General features: G+C 39.2%; 1 protein-coding gene across 2 annotated transcripts in view; it reads right to left on the reverse strand.

Annotated features, from left to right (window-relative positions):
- Positions 1 to 27,623, reverse strand: part of SLC45A4 (solute carrier family 45 member 4) — a 62,907-nt gene that overhangs the window by 23,031 nt on the left and 12,253 nt on the right. The window contains exons 1-2 of one of the 2 annotated variants that reach the window (XM_041420839.1): positions 24,653 to 24,760; positions 13,100 to 13,718 (exon numbers count right to left, since the gene is read on the reverse strand). In XM_041420839.1, coding sequence (XP_041276773.1) covers positions 13,100 to 13,343 — 244 coding nt within the window. In that variant the 5' untranslated portion in view covers positions 13,344 to 13,718; positions 24,653 to 24,760. Of the gene's footprint in view, positions 1 to 13,099; positions 13,719 to 24,652; positions 24,761 to 27,623 lie in introns of those variants that run through there. The other variant, XM_041420838.1, reaches the window with a different exon arrangement.

Genomic DNA, 27,623 nt, shown 5'->3' on the forward strand with positions numbered 1-27,623 from the left:
CATAACTAAGCAAGGGCAAGATAATCAGCAGGGCTAGGAGATTCCAAATGTTCTGGGACTTAATCGTGGCCAAGACTTTTAAACCACCATTATGGCAAACACTGGGCTAGAAGGCATCACCAAGATATTAATTCCTATTCACTGTAGCAGAAGTTTCCCCTGATGTGTCTGTTGCATTCCACCAACTCCCAAACCCTAGGGAATCATAAAGGATGTGGTTCACCCTGCCAAACAAGTGACTGGCATATACATAGTCCAGCATGGCATCTGCTCAGTGTATCCAGGAACAGAACTTGAAAAAGGAAGGCAAGCAGACTTGAGGGTAGCCAAAAAAGTATTTTTTTTGTTGAGCAGGCAGCCAGACAGAGTCTGGTCAGCACAATATTTGCGCCCTTGAATTGCAAGCAGCAAAGAAAACAGTTCATTTCCAGCCTCAAGAGTAAAATGCAAAGAGTTGGTCTCTGCACATTGATAAAAATCATTCTTTCCTTCCCCAGGTTTTAGACTTGACTACATCTTGGAAGTCACATGAAAACTTTGACTTAAGGAGGTGTTTTTTGGCCTGTGTAGCCCCACAAACACCATCTGAGAACCTTTTTCTTCCTGGGGATTAGTGACCAGACAGCTGATCTTTACATTTCAGCTGGGATCACATTTTCATAGTCCTTTTAAGGGTCAGAAGGTGGTGCAGGCAGCTCCTTCTACAATTACCCTGGTTGACCCAACAGAAAAAAATGTAATACCTAATAAACCTTATAGCTACCCAATATACACTTCATATTCCAAAAGCCATTTTCCCCCCAAACTGCCAGAAAAGAAAAAAGCTGAATTGATCCTACCTACACTCCTTAGGCCATTGACATCATGCAGTCTCAAAGTGCTTTCCTTCCCTTTTTCAATACTCAAAGCCTCACAAAAAAGCACCATTCTCATGACAGGCTTACAAAAAGTGTATTGTTAATTGTTACCATGATGAAAAATCAACCTTCTGGACTTTCTAAAAGCTTTTGGACCACAGGTTTGTTTATGACAGGAATAAACACTCTGTCTGAGATCATTTTGGTCATAACTGTGCTACTGGGAAGCTCTACCAGAGTCAGCATGAGTGGTAACACAGCATCTGCTTTTAAATTATTTGCTGTTTTAAAACTGTTGCTGAATTATATGAATGAATACATAAAGAAACATGCTGATTCTTCTAACTCATTATTCATTGTTTGCTTTAAAAAAAACCCCAAACAGGCGAATTGTGCAAATAACCTATGCTAAGCCCCTAAAGAGAAACTGCATTCCTCTCTGCAGTTGCCTTTATTGAGGTTAATTCCTCATGTGGCTACATCAAGCGGAACAGAAATCCTATTAGTGCTTTCCCCATTTGCTGCAACAAATGAACAGCATGTTGGAGTTTGCAGGCACAGTTTTCCATGTACACTGCTCCAGGAAAAACACTGCAGTTCACCACAGGCTGAACAATCTCTAGATATAAGCATGAGGACTATCAGACAGAGTTTTAATCAACTGAGGATTTTCCCTGCCAAAAAATGTGGGTTTTCTCTGTAGCTATTCATGTCACCAACCACCTGCCTTGTGGTAAAGCATTATAGAAAACTATCCTCTCAGATGAAATTCTGGGGCTGATTAAAGACAGTGTTGGTGTTTATGGAATCTGCCTCAAACTTTCAAACTTTCCTAACTTGCACGTTTTGGCTTGAATATTAACTTACGTGAAACACATTCTATACAAGTACAAGGGAGATTTAAAAGCAGAGCTGCTTTCACATTGAAGTTTTCTAAATTCTAGTTAATAAACCCCTTGATGTTAATATTTTGAGCTTGCAGGGTCATACTACAGGGTTGCTGTCATAGGAAATTTTAGTAACTAGAGCAGAGTCTCAGGCATCACTCCAAATAACTCACTCACTGTGTCCCAGAGAAGTGGTTCCCCCCCTCACTCAGTGGTTCAAAAATTATACAACTGCATTTGTATGTGAAGGATAATGAGATCCATGGAGTCCCTTTGCACCAAATAACAGGAATTGATAGTCTGGAATAAAATGTAATAATACAAGATGAATATGACTTCTTACAGCAGACCCTTAAATGTGATCTTTACTCACATGTATTATTGCCCAATCACGGAAGGTACACGTGGAAAGATAAATTTACCAATAAAACCTGAAGTTAAACAAGCAGAGCACACCAGCACAAAATACAGCAAACATTTCCTTTCCAAATGTGCAAATTATGAGTTAGACCCCATTGGGGAGGAAGCAGCTCTATTCCAACAATCAGACAAGTGTTTTCATATATATAGTGAAAACCAGTTGTCTTTTATACCACTCTGCATGTCATTTTTTCTTGTCAATTAAACTTATAAAAGAATGGAACAAGTTATATATATTGTATACACATTTATATATTATTATATAAGTTACAGGTGTAGCAACACAGCATTATTCAGTCGTCCAACAAAGACCCTGAATAATTTTTAAGATTCAAACCTAAATAATTTGCAAGATTTGGCAATCCTTTCATACCTGACAAAGTTGTACCAAACTCTTCTCCTGAATGATACAGCTTAAAAACATTTAAAAACTTATTTTAAACACGTTTGCCACATCAATAGGATAGAATACACAGAGCAGAGAAATAACCTTCCTCTCAAATTATCTCCATAACCTCTGGCACACACTGACTCTCTCCAGACCGATGGAGTCCCTGGCACAAAATTTATGACACATTACTTTGACCACCTCAGAGAAAGGGGAGCACTTGGTGCACTATTGCTTAATTAAATTACAGAGAAAGAACCACTCTCAGTCTTTTAACTAATTACATAATCTTATTTTCTCATGCCAACCTCAAATATTGTGAAGGCTCCCCCATGCACTTGAGCTTCTCCACTGTTACACAGTTGGGGGGACCCAGGAAATCACTGGGGAAGGGGTGTCAACACTGCTGCTCACCACAGGCCTAGCCATGACCTCTGAGATATCAGCCAGTTTGGGCTTGAAAACTCTATTTCTGGCATACTTTCTGTTGGTTGTAGTGGAATGGAAAGAATTTAAGCTCTCTTTTAATTTTATACCAATGATAAAATTTCTTCTGCTCTTATTTAAGGTTAGTATTAAGTAAGCATTATTTAGTTTGTGTTAGAGGGTAGGTATAGATTGGATATTAGGAAAAAATTCTACCCTGTGAGGCCCTGGCACAGGATGCACAGAGAAGCTGTGGCTGTCCCATCCCTGGAAATGTCCAAGGCCAGGCTGGACAGAGCTCTGAGCACCCTGGTCTAGTGGAAGTTTCCCTGACCATGGCAGGGGGATGGAACTGGATGGTCTTGAAGGTTCCTTGCAGCCCAAGCCATTCTATGATTCTATTTTACAAAGGCATTAATATCAGGAATACCCAAACCTTTTTTTCTAAAACAGCACACCACTACAGAGGTGATAAACTGACACCAAAGTCTAGCAAGCAGAAATTTATTCCTTTAAAGTTTTGCAGGGTAATGACTTAAGGGGAGATAAAAAGAGCAAAGCACACTGCATCTGCTCTTCTTTTCTGCTGCAGCTTAGAAGAAAACAGCAGATCAGATATTTCAGTGACATCCAACCAGTGCACAAATTGTTTCAATTGCAGCTGAGTATGATAAACAATCATTTTGAAGTCACCTGATGCAGTCCATATAAGACAGCAGGTATGCCTGTAATGACTCTTCCTTGCCAGAAAATGTCTGGCTTGGTAGGACACTGACTCTGACTTTCCAAATCAGGCAAAGAAAAAAACATAATGAATACCACAACTGTCTCCACTACAACTAATTAACCCCAGTAAACAATCATTTATCTGAATACCCAAGACACTTTGGTTTAAATTCATGAAGATTCTTCTCAGAGTGCCCAAGTTTAATACTAATTTTAGAATATGTAATTTAATATTTATTTTCCTGCCACCTACATGAACTCTTAAAGGGCATGAACTTGATCTCTATTCTCCAAAGAAATACTTTACTTTCCAGAAGTGTCCAGATATAACATTTGTAAGAGGTATTAAAACACTTCCAGATCAAGAGCTCATTTAAAGCATGATATTTTTGGAATTTGCAATTATCCTGGGGGATGGGGGGACAGGTAAGCTCAATTCTGATAGACTGAATTATTGAAAGACTATTGTTTACAGAGCAGCACAACTGATAAAAGCAGGAAATTCATGTTTTTATACAGCCAATACAGAGAACAGATAGAAAATGATCCAGCTCTGTTTATCACTTGAGCCAGAAAGAACAGACACTGGGATTCAGGGGAGGACAGAAATTCAAGGTGAAGATGACCTGAGCAGAAGTTATACAAAATTTATGGGCAAAATAAAAACAATTGCACTGCCTCATGATGGGACACTTGCCAGAGACAAAGCTTATACCAAGGACAGAACCAGGCCACTGTAGGTACTGAGCCTTTCTGTTCACCCTTCCCCATATCAGCACCTCCATGGGGAAAAGCATCCTTGCTCTGAAAGTGTGTTAAGACATTTTTGAGCCAAGTGTGGAAGATCTCTCCTCACACAGAGGACTCCCAAAAGCCTGGAAAGATGGCAGCTAACTTTGCTGTAGAAAACTGTAGCCCAGCAGTCACCATTCCCTAAAAATAACAGAAGCTCAGATTCAAATTCTTCAGTTTACATGCTCTGTATCTACTACCCTGGAAAAAATTCACCTGGAGACTCCAACTGAAAATCACCAAATGTTAACATAGTTGGGTTCGTCTGTTTTTGGAAAAATCTGCATCTGTGCTGCTCTGTACCCAGCCATTCAAGACTTCAGGGAGAGAAAGATGTTTATGGAGTTACATGAGCTATAGGAGATTTATCCAAACTGATGCAGACATAATCCATAACATGGATTTTCCCTATTTAGTTAAATGGACTTGTATTAAATATTATCAAACTGAATCAGTAGCACAAAACATTTCCAATAATTTCTTGCAAAACAGCCTGCAGGAAGTGTATCTGAAACCTCTTCAACTGCTATTTGGTGAAAAGAGGATGATTAAATGGGGTCCCAGAGGGGCATCACAACAGAAAGACTCTTGCAACAAGCACACAGGAGACTGAGGGCAACAGAGCCCAAGGGGCTGCAGCTCTGACAATCCTACATTAACACATTACATGAGTTGGCCTGCTAACAGTCTTTTCATTTCCAAAGTGGCTTTAATCCTATTTCCTTGAAAACTAAGACTTCTGTTCACTAACAAGCTCCCAGCTATTCCCATTTCATAACCTCACAGTCCACACTGAACAGAAACCCACTGAAGTAAGGTGTAGAGTCACCAGTTCCAATGCTGGGCATCCAAATCTCAGTTCTGCATCTGCAAGTCTCTGCCACCAGAGCCTCATCCAAGAGCTGAACGGTTTCTTTTTACAGTAAAGAACAGGCAATTGCCTGCTGGAAAGTTGCCCTGGTGGCAATTACTTTGTAATAAAGGAGCATGGACGCACTATCATGTTTCACCTGTTATTGCTATGGCAAAGTTACCTCTTGGTCAGAGCTGAGGGTCAAACTCAAATCCTGAGCAGAAAAATTCATGCATGTACATTCAAGGCTTCTCCTGACATCTTGTTCTAGATGAGGGTGTTTAGACAGAAGTATAAAGAGATGTTGGGCATGTGAGTGGAAAGCAGATTAAGAGGAAGGGTTTAGGCTAAGAAAGACATTGCAAAAATGTGTGTTAAAAATGACTCAATTTTAGTGCATTTCCAGGAGGCCAAAGTCTGTTCCTACTTCTCTAATCTTTCCCTCACTACTCACAGGAAATCTTATTAAAAATCCAGGATCCTTTATTCCCATCTGTGCCCATTTCTACTCTAGAACAAAAACAGCAGAAAGGCTTGCCTTGAGTCTCACAACAAGGTGGGTCTGGCATGTGTGAGAGGAAAGAATTTCAAGTCAATTTGGTGACCCAATGATAAGAGAAATATAAAAACCCTGCTTACAATAGACTGAAAAAATAATTTAATGCTATTGGCTGATACAAAAATTTAAAAAAAAATTAATTTAATATGGTCCCATACCCAGTTCACCACCATTAACTTCTAGCAGTGATTAGTCCTTACTTCTGTGCTCTACTAGATCTTTGGGCAGGAGAAAAGGAATTTAGGAAAGAAGGGGAACAGAGATCTGAAAGTACACCTAAGTCATGCCAAACAGTTTAGCCTCTCCTAACCCTTGGCTACTCCAGATAAAAGGTAGGAAACATGCTGGAAATATCTACAAGCAGGAAGAAGCAACTACATAAGGACAGAGATGTACCTTTCCTTGTTAGAGAGTGATTATTTTTGGAGGCTTCAAGCTCTTTTGACAAATCACAGACTAAAATGTCTATTGCTGCAGGAAAAAAAAAAGTATTTGAAGAACAGAGGTGACAATGAAATCAAAAATTGCTTTTAAACCTCCATCCTTCACAGACAGCTTGCATTTTTACAGTTTGCTTTACCCTGCACTGTGCTGCTTCTACCAGTTTTCAGACCTGTTCATATTTCTTGTGTCATATACTGGTCACTTGCTCTATCCTCAGACCACACAAACTCTAAAAATGAAAACTTCTGAGGATTCTAAGAGTGTTCACACAACAGTTTTTACTGTGAACATTCTGTATGCTAGGGGGAAAAAACCCCAAACTACATTAAAATTCCCACAGTACACAATTAAAAGCTCAAGGAATTCTGTTAAAGATTTGGAATGGGAAAATGTGAAATGGAATGGGAAAATATGAACCTTATTTTAGAAGTAGATTCTCCAGAGAGCCTTATTCAGCCAAAAAAAGTTACCTACTGGTAAGTAGTAATAGGAAACATATTTCATGCTATGGGAGAAGGCTGTGAAGCCATTTGCACTTAACTTCTCTCTCCTAGAAAGGCTTTTCATCCAAACTCACAGTCTGTAGGACCCTAGAGCCAGCAGGAATCCTCACATTACCCAGCTGAAAATCTGCCATGTGTTATCAGTGGTGCCTCTGAATGCCAGATTCAGTGTTACTTAAAGAAAAACAGAACATTGATATAAAAAAATGCTGTAAGGAATAGCTCTTGCACAACTGCCAAACTGCATGGCATTTGCCTTCATATGGAAATAAAGCACATGCTCTTAACTGCCCCCAGGATCAAAAAATCTTAACAGTTCCATAGTGTTTTTCTTTTAAAGGGGCTTTAAACATATATTTAACCCAATCTTCCACTAAGGCTATCTGTGTTCAAAATCTGTGCTGCTATTGCTTTGAGGTCAAAAGATATTTAATGTAAGAGTGATACATGATATGAAAGCCTGCTTGCTTGTTAGTTTAAAAAAAGTACAGTAAAATTAGTCTTACACAACTTCTTAGTGGGCATAAAATTAGTCAATAAGTAAAAAAAGATGGGTGGGGTGGTTTTATAGGGCAATTAACATGTGCCTCAGGCACAGCATTTGCAGTCTTATACATTCCACCACATGAGATGTGAATACAAACTTTACATGATCTTACAGAATAACTACAGCTAACAAGGCTGAAAAAAGGATTTAATTGTTTATCATTCCAGGTTTTCTGGATCCACTGTGTATTCAGTTCTTGCCCTCAGGTTAGCTGTGTTACAGCCCTCTCTTGGGACAGGTCAGCTCTCAAGCCATTAATTCTTCCAAAGAGAAATTCAGATCCTGCAACTCACTCTCAGCACCAAATGCAGCCATGCCTAGGAGCACGGATGCAGCTGGACTGAACAGGAATTTAACTCTGGAGTTAAAGGCCAGGTTATAGCAACTCAGTTTCTTCCTGGTAAGAAAAGGTAAGGTAGGACACAGCTGAAATGGAAGATGAAGCTTTGCAGAAAGGCAGTTAAAAATACATAACCTTAATGTAACCTCTGGCAGAGATGAGGAATAAACTCAACTACTGGAGCTGAGCTGAAATAGACTGAGTGCTACTTTGTGCTGAGGAGCTTCCTCCATCTGCAAGAGGCATTCCAGCTACTCAGCTCTTTTTCATTTAAATTATAGGCAGCCTCTAACAGCCCATGCAACTCTTTGCTCCCTTCTTCCCCAAGAAATCTTTCAGGTTTTTAGATTTCCTTTGATCTCAGGCTTAGCCTTAGGAAGCTACCCGCTTCCACAGGAATTGAGTCAGCAATTGATACCTTAATTCCTTTGAAGAAACAGACCTAGAAGCCAATTTATCTGTAACATTTCATGCTTGGTTTCTAAATACATCTCCATAATCTCCCTTTACCTACAAGCATTCTTCTCAGGCAGGTATCAACACTACATTTCAATGGAGAGAGTCACACAACAAACTAAAAGAATTCACTCTGGAATACTGAATCTCTTCTGCATAATGAGTTCTCAGCTACCACAGAGATTTCTCAAAATCAGCACTTTGAATTATTGCTTAACACACTTTTTCCATACTGGCAGTGTCACATGAACTAGATTTCAGGACCCTTTATGCACAGTCTGTTAAGCTTTAGGCTGGATGAATTTTGAATGTTAGACAATTTCTTTTTTAATGAGATATTCTATGTAACTGCTTTAGCTGTAAAATAACAGCCCAAACCCCTGAACAGCTTTCCTATGTATATGAGACTAGAACAACCACAGCATTTTGCTGATTTGAAAGGATCTAGTGAGAGAAATCATTTCCAGACAAAAATAATCTATGCTATTCTGCTCTATGCAGCTCAGCCTTTCTTTTTAATAAAATCTAATAATTAGCAGTGAAATACTCAATTTCCAGAAATTCTATTTTTCAGTGTTTTTGCCTAAAAACAACACTGATGATCAGGGTTAAGCTAAAAATTACCAACGTCAATATTTAATGGTAGACTAGCCAACGTTTACTACAAGAACCCATTAACTCTCACAGTAAAACAAAGTGATGCCATCACAGAGAAGCACTCAGATATGAAATGCATAAAAAACACAACTATTCCTGCAGCGTACCAGACAAACATCCCTAAGTTTAAGTGACATTATATAGGTAAACAGCACATGTAAAGTCATTTTCCTTATGTTTCCTTATAAAACTATGTAAATGTACAGATACTTTTAAAGAGCACCAGTGTAATTAATTTATGCAGGGGAATGAGGAACAGCTCTGGTGCTGACAGTCACTTTTGTGTCTATTAACTATTCACAGAAAACTCAATAGCATTGAAAGAGCCTTTGAAGCAACAGTAAAGGCTTGACAAACCTTTTATCATATTAAATATAAAATGTGAAATTTCATGTTTACAACTACCACTACTCATTAGTCAGACAGTGAGTTTTTCATGCTGAAAGCAGCAGCCACCCCAAGCCACAAAATAGAGAGATTTTTTTTTCTTCTATAGTCCTAATGAAACAGGTACATGGATCCCACCTTTCAGAAGAACTAAAATAAATTTACATCTTGTATTAAAACCAAAATTTTGTTTGAATTAAAGTAGAAATAATCTGAAATTACCAAGTTATGCTGTTATTAATGATTTAAAGTGTTTTTAACAGAAGTACTGTATTGTAATTTCACTGAACAAGTTTCTTCAAAAACCAGTTTCTCCAAGTTTACACCACAGCAATCTTGGGTTCCTCCTCCTTTTACTTTTATGCAAGCAAAATCCCGTGCGAAATAAATTTATCATGTATCCAAATCTTCCATGAACTTATGAACTGGGGATGATTTTAGAGACTTAATCCTTAGAAGCCAAGTTTAATGATGGAAGAAAATACACTATCATTTATAAACAATAGCAGGGATTTTAATTCCCTCTCACAGATAAGCAGCAGTAAGTACCAGATGTTTCAGAAGACAAAGGCCTCATCCTGCTCCTATGGAATTTGTAGTTTCTGTGCAGGGGAAGCAAACAGCAGTGTTAATAGTCAAGAATAACACAAATCACTCTGTTTCTCAAAATCCTTGGACTCATGAACAAGTAAAACTTAAAATCTGAAGGTGCTGAAAGTTTATTTTCTAGTAAAATTTAACCTGGCTGGGAGAAACTGCTTGTTGAACAAGTCCCAAAATGGTTAATGGAGATTTTTAGAGATTATAACTTCTGCAAGTGTCAACTAATATAATTTCATCTGGACTCTGACTAGAATTCTCATATTTGGCATTTTTTACATTGTTTGAATTCTCAACAAGTTCACCGCTTCATTTTGAATCCTAAGCTGCAGATAGTAAGAAACCAAAGAGCAAGCTGTAATTAAAAAAAACATGCAATATATATTTGGCTTGTACTTGTTACTAGGCTACTAAAGCCCAGTTATGACTACAAGGCTGTTATAGATTTGTAGCTGCATTTCTGACACAGCAATGTAACATCAGTTATAGCAATAAAGACAATTAAAAGTCAGAAATTAGAGCTTCTTTCAGTAGGGGTGCAGTAACTTGGGTGCTTCAGCACCTTTCCAATTCACAGTATGCATTGAGTCAAACAGTTTTCACTGATGCTTTCAAGTTCTCTTGTTAAAATTTCAGAACTTCAGGAAACTTAAACACAATGAGTTCAACCACCACTGAACTAGAAAGGGACCATAAGAGTGACCATCTCCTGCAGCTGATAAAATCTTGTGGATTACAGAACAAGTAGGACAGGTTGGTCATCTGCCAAATCATAACTATACCTCTGATCCAGGGTACTCAAACTGCAAAGAAAGTCAAATACTTCCAAGCAGAAAGTGTGTAACACCATACTAATGTTCCTCAGGTTTTCATGGTGATATCTGATAAGAGTCTCAGATTATTTCAGTGATCAAAGTTTTCCCAGGTACAGAAAAGCACAAGCACACAAAGTTTAATTGTTAATATTCAACACATTCTGTAAAGAGTAATCTTTTTTTGGATACCCAAAAGGCTTCTTGTTCTTCAGTGTATTGTAAGCAAAATTGGTTGAGTCACTCCACTTCCCCAGGTACCAATTCTCAAATCTAGTTTCTCGAGCAAATTTAATCTCACAGACACTGATCTTTGCTTTTACCAAAACAAGAAGCAAAGGGAATACTACATCAGTTCGACAGCTATACTGCAACCCCCTCCAGTGAGGAATAAATATAGTTCATGCTGAGGCAGACAGATGTTGAGGTTGATAAAGGTAAACAGAACCATGTAAGAGTAATTAACAAAGAGGCCAGACAAGTCACCCGTGAATAACTTAACCCTTTAGTGAATCCAACATTGTTTTTAGCCCTGCTGAGGGCACAGGAGCCAAGCAGAAAGACTTCAGTTATCTCCCAAAGTACTGACATTTGTAACTGCTACCTCCATTTCTTATGTCTGTGGCTTGGAACATCATTGCTGCATCCCCACAGACTTTGACATTGCTTTGTTGATGTGCAGCTTTTCTAGAAATGGGAGCCCTCTTCTTCCCTTCCCCCAAATCCCAATGTTATTTTGATCACTGGAGTTAGGGAAGGAAGGGAAGAGATATTTCTCAATTATCTGGAGGAAACAGCTAGAAAAGCTCACAAAAGAAATGTAAACTAGAAGACAGGTCAGTAATTACGAAGATGGTTTATTTATTTTACTGTCTGACCTTACCCTATGGTAAGGTAAAGTCAGCTTAGCCAGCCATACATTTTAATCATCCAAATGCCAGCACAAACAAAGCTAACAAAAACGTACAGGTCACTCACAAAACCAGGGATCTTCTCCATGCAAAGCAGGATGCAAGTTTTTGAGTTTATGGTACACAGCTATTGAATCAATGCTGCCAGTACAAGGGACTGAAGTCTCTAAATCTCAACTTACCCGAAAGCCAAAACCTCAGAACAAGTTACAAATGCTACAAACATTCCTAGATGAAGCTGCATGTGTTTTATTTAGCAAGTCAGATTGATCACAAAAGCTCTTTTTTTGGAGCTTTTTAGAATCTGTTTTAACTATGCAAACAATAGATCCAAGAAAACCATCTGATGAGCTCTGAAAATAAACATTTTCAGGAAAACATCGAGGCTTAATTCATCAGCATCTCCCATGGCACTAACTGTACTGATTATTCACTCCATTCACTCAAAATAAACCAACTAGCAATTTCATGTGAAAATGCATTTTTAACTGCAGCAAGACTGCATGAAGGGATTTGTACATCACATGCTCAGAAGTTGAATCTAAAATGCCTTTTTCTCGTGTCAAACAAACAAAAACTCCCCATGTGTTTCATTCAAGATGCCACCCTGGGAATTTTTAAACAATGTTGTAAATAGTGCTCATTGAACATTATTATTTAGATGGCTGAGTGCTTCTGTTTGGCCTGAGTGCTTCTGTTTACAGCTGAGCAAGTTGTAAAGCACACCTGCACAGGTAAGGCACAGGTAAGCCAAAGCAAACATAAAATATACAAATATATAGACAATTATACAGTGCACACACATGGTTGGTTTACTCCCCACTCAGTCTGGCATTTCCATTCCATGTCGTGTAATGTTTTCCAATATATGATTGACAAGTTTCTGTATTTGATAAAGGCAATAGCAGATACTCTTAATAATGTAAACAGTTTATTTGAAACCTAATGACAATACTCACCATGAAATTTAACACTGACTACCCCTATTCTAAACCACACCACTGCCCCCATCATCATCTAAGGCTATTGGTATCACAGTTTGTTCATGTGTATTCACATGCTGTAAACTGCAGATTAATCACACAAAACAAGACTCTCTAGTGGTTAGAAATAAATGCAGTAATTCACTGGAAAAAAAACCAATTTATCTAACTGTTTAGATATTGTAAAGTACTGTAACCTGAAGCATATCTCCATGAATTTAAAAAAATGCTTCACTGCAATCCTTTATAGTCCAGTATTGTTTCTAGTTTCTAGGACACTTACCTTGTAGTAGAGAATTTTAGAATTAACTCAGGTTACATTTTTTACAGAGGGAAGCAATATTAGACAGAAGATGAACGCATGTAGAAATCCTTCCCACTTAAACATGATCACACAGTTCAATCTGTGCTACAGGCACTAAGGAAAAAAACCAAAATCCTTTTTACCTTGTGTACCTTTAGCTGGCAGATGCATCTTCCCCCTTTTCCTGGCTTCAATCAATGCAAAAATATTTAGAAAGCTTCGACTCACAGAAATGAGAATTACTTACCAATTTGTAACAATACAGGTGTTACCAAAGCTGTCTCCATGGCATAACAAAATTCCCTGCCAAACATTACTGCACCATGCATCACCCACAGACGTATCGGTATCCGGTCTATGGATCCTTCACTAATGGTCTCCTCCCTACTTTCATTCTCCTTGTTTTCTGGTTTCTGAAGCTGTGCCACAGGTAGATCTTGAACTTGCATAGATTCCGAGTCAGCATTCTGAGGAGCCATTTTCATTACCATAAAAAATATATATATTTGTTATATCTATATAAATAATACTACCATAACTCCACGAACAAGTTAGGGTGTCTTCTCTTTCAGCTTCTGTTCCTCAGGCAAGTAATGCTTATATTCCTCTTGTACAAACAGGTATCTTGCAACTTCTTGTATAGATACGAGACATTAAGAATGAAAAGCTATTTGGTAAGAATTTCAACATATGGCTTGCTGGTTTACTGTGAGTTAGAGTTAAAAATCCATAATTGCCATTCAGTTAATACCAGTTTCATAATTATTATTGAAGAAGTGCTGAAGTTGTTATTCGTGCTACACAGAGGTGGAAAGGCGACACAAAGAGGTGCTCCACTGTTAATCCCCATCGAGTGGCTGATTAATCTGCAACAAAAAGCAAGCATTTAAAAATTTCAATAGGCTTTTTCAGGATATTGTGTCCCCCCCCTTAACCGTATAACCTACTTCCTGCTTCATGCTTTCCATTGTCCTTGCCTAGAGTAGGGTCCTTTATTCCACGTTCCCTCCTACCTCTGCACTTTCCATTGAAAAGCAGTTGTGCCTTGTATTTAAATGATGCTTTACTGTACTCCAGTTCCTCTGGTTTGTGGTCCTACACAAAGCCACAGAAGAATGCCAGGGTACTTGTCCAAGATCCTCAGAACACGAAGCACAAGACTAAAATTCTGGGAAATTTAAAGCAGGTTGCATTTCAGAAACAGCATAGGATATTCCAGTTCTATGCCAGGAAGATGATTCATCAATTACCATGGTCACACACATCTCCATTTAGATTTTTGGAAGTTGCAAGTTACTTTGCAGTAACTATCACACCATTTTATACTGAAGATATTTCTCAAGGAAGCATGAGCAAAATAAGCCATGATGAATATAAGTAAGGATTGATATTTAAATATTTAAACTTTAATGAAGATATACACAGCATATGAATTCATCTTCTTTCTGCACACAAGACCAGACCGAGTTACTCCCACATCCTGTGAGGCTGCTCAAATTTGTGAAAGCAGAATGGTACAATATCTTCCACATTAAAATTATTAAAATATATTCTAACCAGGTAACACAAGCTTCTTCTGTACCTTCCCCTTCTTTGTGCCATGGACAAAATCTAAGCAGATGTACAAATACTGCACCATGCCAATCAAAATGTGTTTAAGCACTTAGGAGAAGAAAACAAAGCATCTTATAAAAAGTCAGGTTACATAAAGTTTGTATTAGCAGGATGCCTGTTTACATCTCTGCACACAGGGTGACTGAGCTGTGAGCCCAGGACAAAACCCCTCAGGGATATGGTTCCATGAAATGCTGGCTCTGGCAGCAAAGCTGGCCTCAGTAGAAGTCCCCATGCTGCAATTCCCTGTCTCTTCAGTTACAGCCACAAAAACTCTTTGTGGGCTTGAGCACCCACCAGATCATTAAGTGGTGAGCCTAAAACTGAGCCTTAGGAAACAGATGCTTTGGTGTTTAAAGCACATCACAAGAGCAGCTTTGTTTCACTGGGACCTGAGACACTGTTCTACTACATAAGAACACCATCTTGAGCACTCCCTCCTGCTGACACCCTCCTGAGAGTTGTTTATTGTACATATTTTATTCTTCTATTCAAAAGCATCTTTTGTGGTAGACATCTTTTCTTCTTCCAGGCTCCCCAAGATTACTGGAATGCTCACCATTGATCACCTCAACAACAAACTAACAGTAAAATTTTGAGTTGGACAAATCTTTAAATTCCACAAGAAAGTTAAAATAACTTACTGAACTAGAATATAAACCAAGTTTTAAGTTCAAGGTTTTATCTATAAGCATTAACTACTTGGAAAGCATTTCTCTACCCACTCAGAATTAACAGAAATTAAGATGTAAGTAGTTTATCATAAATGTAAAGTACTCTGTGTATTAAAAAAATCACATCCACCTTGTATAACCTATGTTCTGAGAGAGTAAAGCCTACAAAATACATGTTCTGGAGTAGGAACAATTATTTTAATTACATACTAGTCATAAAATGTTTAACTGCTGGCAGACTCAGGCACCACGACATTCAATAGAATTTGAAAGTATACACATTAGGCCTTAATATCCAAAACTCAGCAGAACATCTATGTGGCATCACAGACTAAGTGTCATGGATTACTCTCCTGCACGATCTGGTTTAAAGTCTCTACTGTTTTCTCATGCCTGATTTCCCCTCCTGCGAAGGATTTAATTCCCTTTCCCTAAACACCTCCTTCCATAAGCAGTTCCTCAGGGTGAGACACTGAGGAAGGCAGTTCATCACTCCAGAATATTCTGTGATGCACTGGGGCAGCCTGCACATGGCAAGGAGGATGACATCAAGCCAGAAGCATTTGTTCTGGGAGAGGATAAAGAGGCAGGACAAAAGCAGATATCTGAGATTTAGCCCATTTGAGCAAGGCTCTTAAGGGATGACTGAAAAAGTTATTTTTGAAGTGGAAGATGATGGGGGGTGATCAGATAATTTAAGAGCCAGGAATAATGGGTGGTAGATGGAAGTAGACTTTGAAGCTGTAATTGACACAGAGAAGTACAGCATATTTTAAACATGCCAGGAAAAGCAGTTACAGTGTTCAAGTGCAATAGGAGGAGGCACAATGGACAGGTTTTATCTAAAAGAACAGAGAATTACTGTTCCATTATGTCAATTTTGTGGTAAGCATAACGCTAGACTTCCTGCAGCACTTTCATCTGACTCCAAGTGCACGTCTAATACAAGAGCCAGAGAAAAACAAGAGCCTCTCAGAAAGATATTCAGTTCTTTCCTAAGCCCTGCTCAGTTGTGTTCATGTTCATTTTAGACTGATATATATTCTGCTTCTTTTTTTTCCAAGTTCATTTTGAATTTGGCAAGATTGAATACTGGCATTCTTTCTTCTCAAAGAGGGAGAGAAATTCATTTACCTGATGGAAGTAAATATAACAGAGGCTTTTATGCAGCAAAGAACTCCAAAGTAAATGGCACCTGAAGAGAAGCTGGATTAAAATACCAATGCAGAATTCTCTGATGTCTGCATCCAGCACTAATTGTTTTTCATGGCTGGTTTTCAAGGGTATTTTCATAACTAACAACAAATAAAGCAGTAGAATGAAGAATTTCATCCATGGGAAGAGATTCCTGTTGGGCATTGTTCACAGGTCGGGTGTGAAGAGAACTTTAGATACAGAAATATTTCTAATCTTGCGAGTGTTTATGGGAGGAGAGGACTGATGACACTGGCTCTTTGTCAGCTTAATTGCACATATTTTACTCTGACCTTTGGCCATGTTTTAGCAATGACAAAAATGTATAAAGCAATAGTTAATATTCCAACAAAACAGGTGAGTAATATAGTGCAAAATCAAATCTGTAAGCAAAATTTTATAAAGCTTCTCAAATTGCTTGCAATCTTATCTTTGTTATATTTTACTACCTACCTTCCACTGAGACATAATATGACTGTGTCAAACACAAAACATGTTACAGGCTTGACAAGTCAATAATCCTGAGCCTCAAATAGGTACTCTTCACAGACAGAGCCTGTGAACCATCAAAAAACCAAAGGAAAATCACTGCCTTTCCACAGGGTTTGCCAAAGCGGAGGAAGTGTTATATAGGTCATATCTGTAGCCCACAAAATTCCATGGTTTTCTTTTCCCTAGGGAGCACTATGATGCTTAGGATGCACAAAGAGCTCACACTACATAATTATCCAACATGATGCCTCAGGCAAATGACTTCTATCACACATCTCAGTGTGTTTTTAAGTTCAGGACTTGGGGGTTTCACAAGAAGCGTTCCTGCACTTGTGATGCCACCATCTGGAGGTCAGCAGACTGGTAGCACACCTATGAACACCAAAATAAAATGAGGTTAACAATGATCCTGTTCAAATTGTTTAAGACTGAACTATTTTTGATGCATGTTTCCAGATCTCTCTTGCTAACAAGGACTTGGAATGCACTGTTTGACAAGTAACTAGAATTTCTGAACCAATGCCAAAGCATATGACTGTAAGCTGCGGAGTACACAGCAGGTTTCAGGTAATCACAAATGTATTTTTTTTTTGAGCTGTAATAAAGCTGACAAGTAGAAAACAGTTAAATGGGCCCAGCTGGATACCATGAGGAGATTTCAAATCTTTCAGAAGGTTTTCTTCCTATAAAGGCACTGGGCATTTCCTCAGGCATTTACTGGTGTAAGAAACAATCTCAGAAGAGGTGGAGAGTACACGTTTCAGGTAATCACAAATGTTGTTTTTTTTTTTGAGCTGTAATAAAGCTGACAAGTAGAAAACAGTTAAATGGGCCCAACTGGATACCATGAGGAGATTTCAAATCTTTCAGAAGGTTTTCTTCCTATAAAGGCACTGGGCATTTCCTCAGGCATTTACTGGTGTAAGAAACAATCTCAGAAGAGGTGGTATGCACTAATTATAAAATCCCAAGACAAGGACAAAAATAAGCACAGCCTATGAAAAACTGGAATGAGCAAAGTGAAAACGATGGAAACACTTCTGTCCAAGCACTACTGAATATCTAAGGAAAAAAGGAGAGGATTGAACAGAGATAAACTACCCCTTATCTCATCCTCTTCTTTGAAGTTTATTGCATTAACTTCCAGTCATTCATGTAGTTATCTCCTTCTTCAAGATCTGCCTCTTCCATTATCATGACTCTCTTTCACATGCAAGGATACAGACTGACCAAAGCTGTCTCAAATGAAGAGCTGCATTCAGTTTTGCTCACAGGAATTGTTTTCCACTGATGTTGGAACTACTCTAACTCAAAGATTCTACTGTTTAAAAGAATTTTACCTTCTTGATGAGGAGAGGAAGGATGAAGAGACACCTTGAACCATCATTGCATACAATGACTTCTCATTGTTTACCACTATCTTCACAAAGGAAAATAGCTAAGACTCAATTATTCAGTTATTACAGAATTTAAATAGGCTTTAATAATTCTGGTCACAGTTGTCATTGTCACATTAGGACCTGTCAGTGATCCATTCTGCTCAACACAACAAAAAGCCCCACATAACAAAAAAACCCCAAGTAGCTGTAGTTCTTCATGAAATTTTCAAATATTTACTTTGAAAAAAAGTGTAAGACTGCAGAAGCTGCCAGTCTAATAGGAGAGGATCTTCATTCCTCCCCAGAGCCTTACAACTTACCCTCCTCCAAAGCTTCAATGAGTGCATCTCACAGACATCCATGCTAGCAACCACACTATTTCACCTGTGAATCATGTCAGATTGACAAGCCTGGAAGTGCCCAGTCATTCCATTTATTTGTCAAATACTTTTCTGCCAAATTGGTTTATGCTCAGGTTTTCAAGTAATCCGGCCACATCTTGAAGAGTTATCCAGACTGATTTAAGTTTAGCTTTAATATTAGCATTAGAAAGAAAGGCATCTGAGTTTATCTGTCTTTTCTTCAGGCATCATTTGTTTCTGAGTTTATCTGTCTTTTCTTCAGGCTGAATAAGTGTTTGGCTGAGCACTTCTACACTGTGTTGCAGACGAACATCACTTATTATTCCTTCCACAATTCAATGGAAAGTGGACAATGGGTTCTGCTTTGGCATCTGACTGGCTTGTGAAAGGACACATCGTTTGGGCTTGTGCCTTTTCAGGAGTAAAATGGCTTTTGTCCAAGCATAATTGCTGGTGTTTTGAGTTCAAATGTTCTGTGCTCCACCACACCAACAGACAAAGAGAATGCTGCTGTAAAAGAGCAGTTCTTAAAAGGCAAGACTGACCTTCAATCCCTCTGCAAGCATGGCTGGACCACCTTACAAAGCCTTGTTCATTCTCAAAATACATTAAAAACTACTCTGTGAGATCAGGCAACTGATTATGTAAAGAAATATCACATAAAATACATTACCAGCTTATTCCACTTCTTACACTCTAGATTTCTCATTCACTTTAAGCTGGTATAAACAAGCACTTCCTCTAAGAGCACCATTCTGTACTTCCTTTTCTTTGCCCCTTGTTCCTTACTCCCACTGCTTCCTGTGCAGCCACACGAGCAGCACAGCAGTGAACCAGGCACTGTAACTGATCCAGGCCGAAAATGAAGCTGACAAAAACATGTCCAAGAAGCTAAAGAAATCCTTTATAAAATCCTGTTGACTGCAGGGATCCACAGGAGTGGCTGCAATTGTCCCTTTGGGCAGCAATACCCAAAGCCAGAGAGAAACTGCAGCTCACAGAGGAAAGAAGCTGTTGGTGGGTCCCTGAGGCTACAAGGTCAAAAAGCAAACTCATCTGCTCAGCTCCAGCCACCTGCTGTGCAGAAGGCAGAAGAGGATCCTTAGGCATGCTGGGAGAGCTCTCTTGTAAATTCTCCTTGTACTTGCCAGATGCAAGGCAGAGCACCATTTGCTTGGTCAACAGGCAGTTATTTTCTCCCTGGCAGTTTTGTGACACTGTTGCTAATAATTAGCTGCTGTTTATAGTAACAGAACTGGTGACAAGGGATGTTTTTTTGGTGCTCAATCACTTGCACCAGGAGAAAAGCATCCAGAACACATACCTGAAAATTTTGGCCCAGCTGGATAAATGGGCTCAACTACCCTAGTGGAAGTTCAGAGGAAGGGCTGTATCCTTCTGTGATCTGATGAAGTTGTTCCATCATAAAGGTGTAGACAAACTCTATGACTTTCTATATAGGTGAGTCATAAGGCCTTTGGTTCAAAAGGGCAGCAATTATAGACAGGCAGTTGTTTCAAGAGTTCTGACAGCTAAATGCAAACATTGAAAGCTTTGTAGCTACTGCTTTCTAAGAAGAGAACTGCATTAACCCTATCAGAGGGGGAAGACTACACTTGCTCAGGAATAATTTTTTAAAAAATCAATTATATCATGTATTGCTTAACAACATTTCCATACATGAGCTATGTTACCTCCAGGTCCTGAAAGTCAGTCTCTCACTTTAAAACAGTCTTACATTACACCGGACTGGCCTGTTGTGACTCACTAAAACCCTGCCAAAGGAGAAAGGTTAAGGCTAACTGGGTGCAATAAAGAACCACATTTGACATGTCCTAACATCTAATTCACCATTTAGGTAATCAAAGGCATTGAAACAGCATAAACCAGCTTCTTCTACAAGGACATCGTGCCCAAAGAACCCTATGACTAATACTGACTGCAGGTCAGATTCTTAGCAAGTTCATCTTGAAACCTGAGATTTGAAAAAAAAAAAAAAAGAAAAAAAAAAAGAAAAAAAAAAAAAAGAAGAGAAAAGAGCCACTGGAAACAGCACAGTGCTTTTGCATCATGACCTACTTTTGAAGCTACCACACAATTTAGGCCACAGAAGCAAGGTCTGGGCAGAGGTAAGTCATTCTGCAGCACATTGTGAATTAAAACAATATGAAGCAATCCACCTCACACGGAGAAACAGCATTTTTCCCACTTCTTCCAACACAAACTTTTGCCTGCCTTCAGGACGCTTCACAGACTCTAAGTCAGTTGATATCTTTTACAACCTTGCTGTTTAAGCCAAAACACGATGTTTCAAATACAAATTCATCTAAGAGAAGCAGATGACGCTGGCAGCTTTTCTACTCTCAACGCTGAACATCTGACATCCTCTACTCTCCCAACAAATAAATATCCAAACCACAACCCAAAACATAAAAGGAAGGGTGTGAACAGCTTGATTTTGGAAGGGTTAATGAAGATTTGTTGCACCCTTTCCTCGGTATGTATACAAAATTCCAGAAATTATTAAAGGCTGACAGACTTACAAACTCCAGCCCTGCCTAAGTTAAATCTTCCATAGGGTTTCCTACCTCCTTCTTTCCATAAAGCATAGCCTTGACTAGAACCCCCTTGGCTTTCTTGGGACCCTCTTTCCATCCCCTCAAAGCTTATTTAGAAAATGACCAAGAGTAAGATTTTGGCTCCTGCTGGAAGATGTGGTGATGCAGTCACAGATGGCAGTCTGGGCGTGACAAACTCCCCTGATGGGAATGCTCCTGCCTGGAGCATGAGGAAAAAGAGAAAGCTCAAGAGGTAACGTGGAGAGGTGAAGGTGCTTGTGACATCAGGGAGAACAGCACTATTTCATCATTATTTGTATTTTGGGAGCCAACATAATTTCTCTATTTATTATTCAGAAAATTATGTAGAAAATCAAGAGTCTTTATGCAATTACTGAAACAATTCTGGGAAGCCATCTTTTTAAGAGGGATCCAGAATTTAATGTGAGACAGACTTTATTCAGTGGATTGGATATTATACTGCTCCCTAAAGGCACAGCCTGTTACTAATATTAGATCAGATTACATTGTTAAATCACGGCTGCTGCTGTTTTTAGTAGGAAATACTTCATTTTGTTAAACTGGAGAGGTGGCATTATCTGATTTAACTTGTATTTTGATTTACTGATACTTAAAAAAGTCATATATACTCATATTACCTTCATGTTTGTTAATACAGATACATTAAACAAGTAAACAGCTAAGGGAGTACTGCACAAATAGCAGTAGGGAAGGCTTCAGAGCTAATGGAAAACGTTAACAGCTGAGACCAGGGAGGCTGGGAAGAAAACTGACACTAAAGCAGTTTCACAGCACAGCAACACATAGGCATGCTTGATTTGTGATGGCTGTATCTCCAATTAGCAGGTTCTACACCTAAAATTAGGTAAAGGGCAAGACAGCAAGCACTAACAGCTTTCAAAACCAAAAGCTAACAACCAAGTCACCACAAAAGCACAGAACTCAAAACCTCATGGGGACAGAGATCACTCAGGCCAGTGTGCAAACATGATGTTATGGGCTGACACTGCTGCAAGCCACTAAGAACACTCACTGATTTGGTCACATAGGCACAAACTTCAGTCTGAGCTAAAGCTATGGGCCAACTTGGAATGTCCTATTTAAAGATCCTCAAGTTTTTAAACCATGTTGACCCCAAATGTTATGTCCCATCAGAATTAAACATATTCATCCCCTCTGTCTCTATGAAGTAGAACAACAGAGGAAAACAAAATTAAGGCTATCATCAGCAAACATCTTAATACATAACCAAGTGGATTAACTGCACCAGTCCCACGTTTCTGCAGAAGGAAGGGCAATGCCTAACCCAGCAAGGCTGGTGGTGCAAGAATAATCCTATTGGGACATTGTTGCCAGTAGTATTGTTGCCAGTAACTTTTTTTTTTTTTTTTTTTGCAAGTTCTTTCACCTAGGCTGTCCTCCCAACTGCAGTGGGAAAAATGGAATACACCAGAGCAACCTTTGCTGATTCTCGAGAGTAAGAAATACTTTCTATAAAAGGTTGAGAGTAGAGTTTTGCATGAATATTCATCCATAAAAATAGTCAAGCCAGGACTGATTACTTAGTCTGTAGCTGCAAAGTTAGACGTCCCTTGCAGATGCTACTGTGAAGAGCACATTATTTTCACATACTGGCATTTAAACTAATCATATTCACTGCCTGAAAATTCACAGGCTGGTTTCTTCAGGCTGCAAATACTTAAGAAACCCAAATACTGACAGAATATGTATTAGACAATTAAAGAAGCTATTCAATAGATCAGGAAAAAAAAAAAGAGCACAGCATAGATCTTCATAAGCCGACTTCCTCTAGCATGTCATTAATGTCTGCAAAGTCTAATTCATTGGAATTATCTTCAATTACCAGTCCCTAAACGCATTACCATCATTCAATCTCAGAAAACTCTGTTAAAGGAAGCTTTTGAAAACATCCTTAGAATTTTGTTCACCCTCCAACAAAGAAAGAGAAGTCAGGTTTTGACCGGATTTTACTAACTGAGGAAATAATTAATCCCTCAGAGAAAAACCAAAACATCTCGGAAGAGGATTTCTCACATTTCAGATTCTCCAAACAGTTTGTAAACAAGTATATGTAACTGGTTATATCATCTTGCACTAAGTGCTCTCATTTTGCCTCGTTTGAGTGGACTCACAGATCAAAGGGGAACCTCATCATCCTGACTGCTTGGTAAAGAAACCAGCATTTACAGCCTAACCTACAGTTTGAGCCCACACCGACTCATCTCGATTGCTGGAAATTGTCTCCTGTCAGCACGAGGGAGAGATTCCTTCCCTTCCCCATGCAAGCTTTGCCGAGTTTCCCTCCATCTGAGCCAAGGAAAATACTGTTAACATCCCCTGATGAAGTATTAAATGCAACTCATCACTTCAGTACTGAAAGAAAGGAATAAAAGGTGTTTAAAGACAACATTTATTTCTTACTTACTTCCTGGCACCAAAAGAATACCACCTCCTCCTAAACCTGCTGCAAAGGGTGTGGTAAAAGAGCTGCTTCCCACCCCTCTGGCCCCACACCCGCGATACAAGAGGTGGTGCTAATAGAGGAAACTGCAGGTTTAGGGTGCAGCACCTTTGGTAAACATCTCCAGCGCCTCCCTTTAGCAGCACAAATAATTACAAACAAACGTTGAGAAAGCACACTCCATAAAAAGTATTGCTGGAGCACTTGAGCAGATCCCTGCTCCAGTTTTTGAGGCTGTCCCAAATACCAGCGTGACAGACGTGTTTATGTACACTGCCGTGAAGTAGAGCTATTTGATTTAGTTTCTCAATTATTTAAATAAACATTTGAACTGACCTAGCAGTGATGCACAGCCTGTGTATTTTAAGTAAGGTGTAAGATTACAAAACAAGACAAACAAAATTAAGAACCCCCTCTTAACCCCAATAATTATTAAACCTTAAAATCAGAGAATTACTGTTTGGTCAATAATATGGATAAATCACTTAAAAGGGTTGCATCACCACACTGACTGCAGACCTTATTTACAGCATTTAGGATCAATACAGTAAGAACTTCCACAACCAGTATTTTTAACAAAGGAGGGAACTCACACCACATAAGAGTTACACCATACAGGAGACAGAAACACAGGTAACAAACAGACTATATTTTGGCCAAGTTACAAACCATCCATTTTAGTGCAAATAATATGCTTCAGATAGCTGGTTTATAAGCAGTCCCACAGAAAGCTGATGGCCACATTTAAGAGCAACTTGATCAGGACATTTTGATTTTGGACGATGAACAAATGCTATTTTAGAATGTGTTTTGCCAAGCTCTAACACCGTTAGAACTGTCAGGATAAGATATTTACTGACATGTACACTAAAATAATAAGAGGTTACAAGTGCTTGGCAGTTGGACTTGATACATTAAGACCAGCTGGCAGGGCAGTATTTAGAGGACACAAACCTCTTCCATTTGTGACTCTGGAGAACTATGAAATACTTGGCAAAGGCTTGCCAGAATTTGGCATTTTTACCTAATTTGGGAATGACTGTCAGCTGTTCTCTTCTTAGAGGATGCACAAGCTCCAGCTTCCATGCCATTTCAACAGCAGACATCTGGACCACTCTGGGGTGAGACCTGTGGCACTCCTGCACCAGAGAAGTGTTTGCGCCCTGCTGTCACATCAGTGCAATCACTATAGAAGTTCTTGCAGGTGAGAATATTTGAAAGCAAACCCAACTCCCAGTCTAGGTTTAGCCCTGTCACAGTCAGACAATTCAGTCATGCTCTGTCAGTCCCAACAACTTTTCCTGCGTGCTTTGTGCAAAACACACAGCTGCCATCCTCCAAGGGAAACTCAACATAGAACCCAAGGGACAAAGCTGCACTGTGAGATGGAGGCAGATCTCATCCATGGAACTCTAACCATCCTCATTTCATCCAGATCATGGGTCTTGCACCTCCTTAAGTCCCCACAGAGACAAGTTTCCAAAGCAGAGTGGTTAAGAGGACTCAATGGTTTCAGCAGCTGCACTATAACTATTGTTACAAGGCAGCTGGGACTACCACAAGCAGGTTGCAAAGGCAGTAGAGATGCTAATGTACATTTAAATACCTAGAACACTGGTTGCCCTTGTGAGCTGTTATTCCCACTTCCCGCCAAACAAAATGAAAACCAACCCACCCACGACAACAAGAAAATGCTGTTTGAAAGGTATCTAGCCTTCCAAAAGCATTTTGTTGGAGGTTACTATCAGATAACATAGATGGATTACCTAAAACATCCTTAGTGAATTAATCTTTCACATGCTAAAGCAGCTTTTCTTGAATATCCATAAGAACAAAAACATTGTTGCAATAGTGTCCACAGGACTAGGCAGGCTTCTTCTAGGAAGGGGAGAGTTTCTCTGCATTAAAAAGGTATTAAAAATCAACAAGTCATAGCCAATGTTAATTTAGGTGTAAGATTCAAAGTGATTGCACTTGAGTCATTCTACAGATACAGGGCTGCTGACATAAAGAGCAGGGCAGTGAGAGGTTCAGCCTATACAAGCACCATTGATTGTTTAGAAAACAAAGCTAATCTAGTGGTTGTTTCTTTATGCAAGGCTAATTGCATACCAGCTGGAGTGCCTTTCCAGATCATTCTCAGAGGCAGAATGAATTTGTGGTCAGATAATATCACAGGTATTTCTCTAAGTAGGCAGAGCTGCTTTAATGTGTGCAGGCACAGAAAGCAGCATATGTGAAGAGCAAAACAATGAAGGAAGCACCAGAACTGAAGTGCACAAAGTAGCTTGACACTGAAGTGTAACAGCTGAGCTGGCAGGTTATCCTACCAGATATCTAATATCCTCAGAAAGGGATGGAATCCTCTCTGCAAAGTGCACTCAGAGAACAAGCAATCTCTTTTGCTCGTTCTGTTACCCTGGATAGATCCTGAAATCTCAAGCCAAGGGGGAAATCCAGAGAAAGAAGTAGAAACCTGAACGGCTGACAAGATAAATTTGGCTTTGTGCCTTCATTGTTTAAAGAGACACCAAAATACTCGTGCAGTTAGTGTAAGCTATCTTCAAAGGAAGGAATATAAAAGGGACTCCACAGACTGAGTGTAAATAACAGCTACAGCTTCAATTCAGGACTGAGTATCTCCTAATCATTTTAAAAGGCACACCATCTACAGCTTGAAGAGTGGGTGCTGATTTGAAGGATAAATGGGAACAGCAACATCTTGCTCAGATAAATCTTTAGAATTAGTCTAACAGGCACCTAACATTAAAGGACCTCAGCTCAGGAGCTGTAGGACTATTCACAGAACAGAGGAAGAACTCACCAAACTGAGCTGATCAGTGAATGCTGCCTTCAGTGTCTGAGGCTACCTGCTTATGCATCTCAACAGAGTGACAGGAGCATTCTGTAAATTTGAGTAATAGCATCTAGCAGGAGCGTGGGCTTCATGAAGAGAGTTAAGTTAAATAACTCATTCATAACCTGTCATCCACACACCTTTAAAATAGTGCTTAAAATCTGTGGTTCCATCACTGACTTTTCCTCGTCTTGCTCCACTCATATTCAGTCTGGATTCATTTCTGCTGCTCTGCTCAGACAGCAGAAGAACTATCAGAACAAGAGTTTTAGTCCCTACTCTTTTTTGTGGTTTAGTCATCTTTATGGTTTGGCAGCAGCTGTTGGGAACAGGCACACCACAAGACAGGGACTCAACTCTGTAAGCTCTCAGAGCTTTTTGTTCTCTGATCCTAAAAGTATAATGGATGCAGAATCTTCTCACTGCTCCTCTGGAAAGCTGAGCCTGACCTCACAGTATTCCAGATGTCACATTTCCAGATCTTTCAACTCCTAATCAACTTGCAATAATATATTAAATTTCTCAATTTTCAAAACTGTCTTGATGTTTATCTTCCAGGAGATGGCAACTGCCCACAGCAGCATCCCAAGCAAGGAATATCACTAATGGCAGAGGTCAGACAAAGGATGATGGGAGCACACATACATCTGGCTGAAGCTGTTTGGTGTTTCTGACTAGATAAATTTCAAAGGGATGTTCTCTTTCTGTGCTGCAGAAGAAATCAAAGGCTTGCATCTAAGGGAAGAAGTGGGGGAGACCAGGAGGACAGCTGTCATTTCTACCAGGGGATGAGTTAAAGTTACAAAACTAAAGTCAGGTACTTGAATGAATACTGCACATATTACCTAATCTCAACTTTTCAAAGAGTTTTACATCTTCAGACTATTTCTTTAAACAACTGCTCTACTTTTAACTGAACACTTTCTCTTATCAGTTTATTCTGGTACAAGATAGTGGCTTGGCTTCCACCCCAGTTCCCATGAAGATAGTTAATACTTACAGATTCCTTTCTCTAACATCACAACCAATTAAATCCATTTATCACACGTGGAATTGATAAGGGATACGACATTCATTCCTGAATTATTTTGCTGTATCATTGTCTGCAAGGCATTTCTAAATAAGAGTTTGTTGAAAT

Source organism: Onychostruthus taczanowskii, unplaced genomic scaffold (genome assembly GCF_017590055.1).
Source record: "Onychostruthus taczanowskii isolate IOZ18803 unplaced genomic scaffold, ASM1759005v1 scaffold66, whole genome shotgun sequence".
Classification (NCBI taxonomy): domain Eukaryota; kingdom Metazoa; phylum Chordata; class Aves; order Passeriformes; family Passeridae; genus Onychostruthus; species Onychostruthus taczanowskii.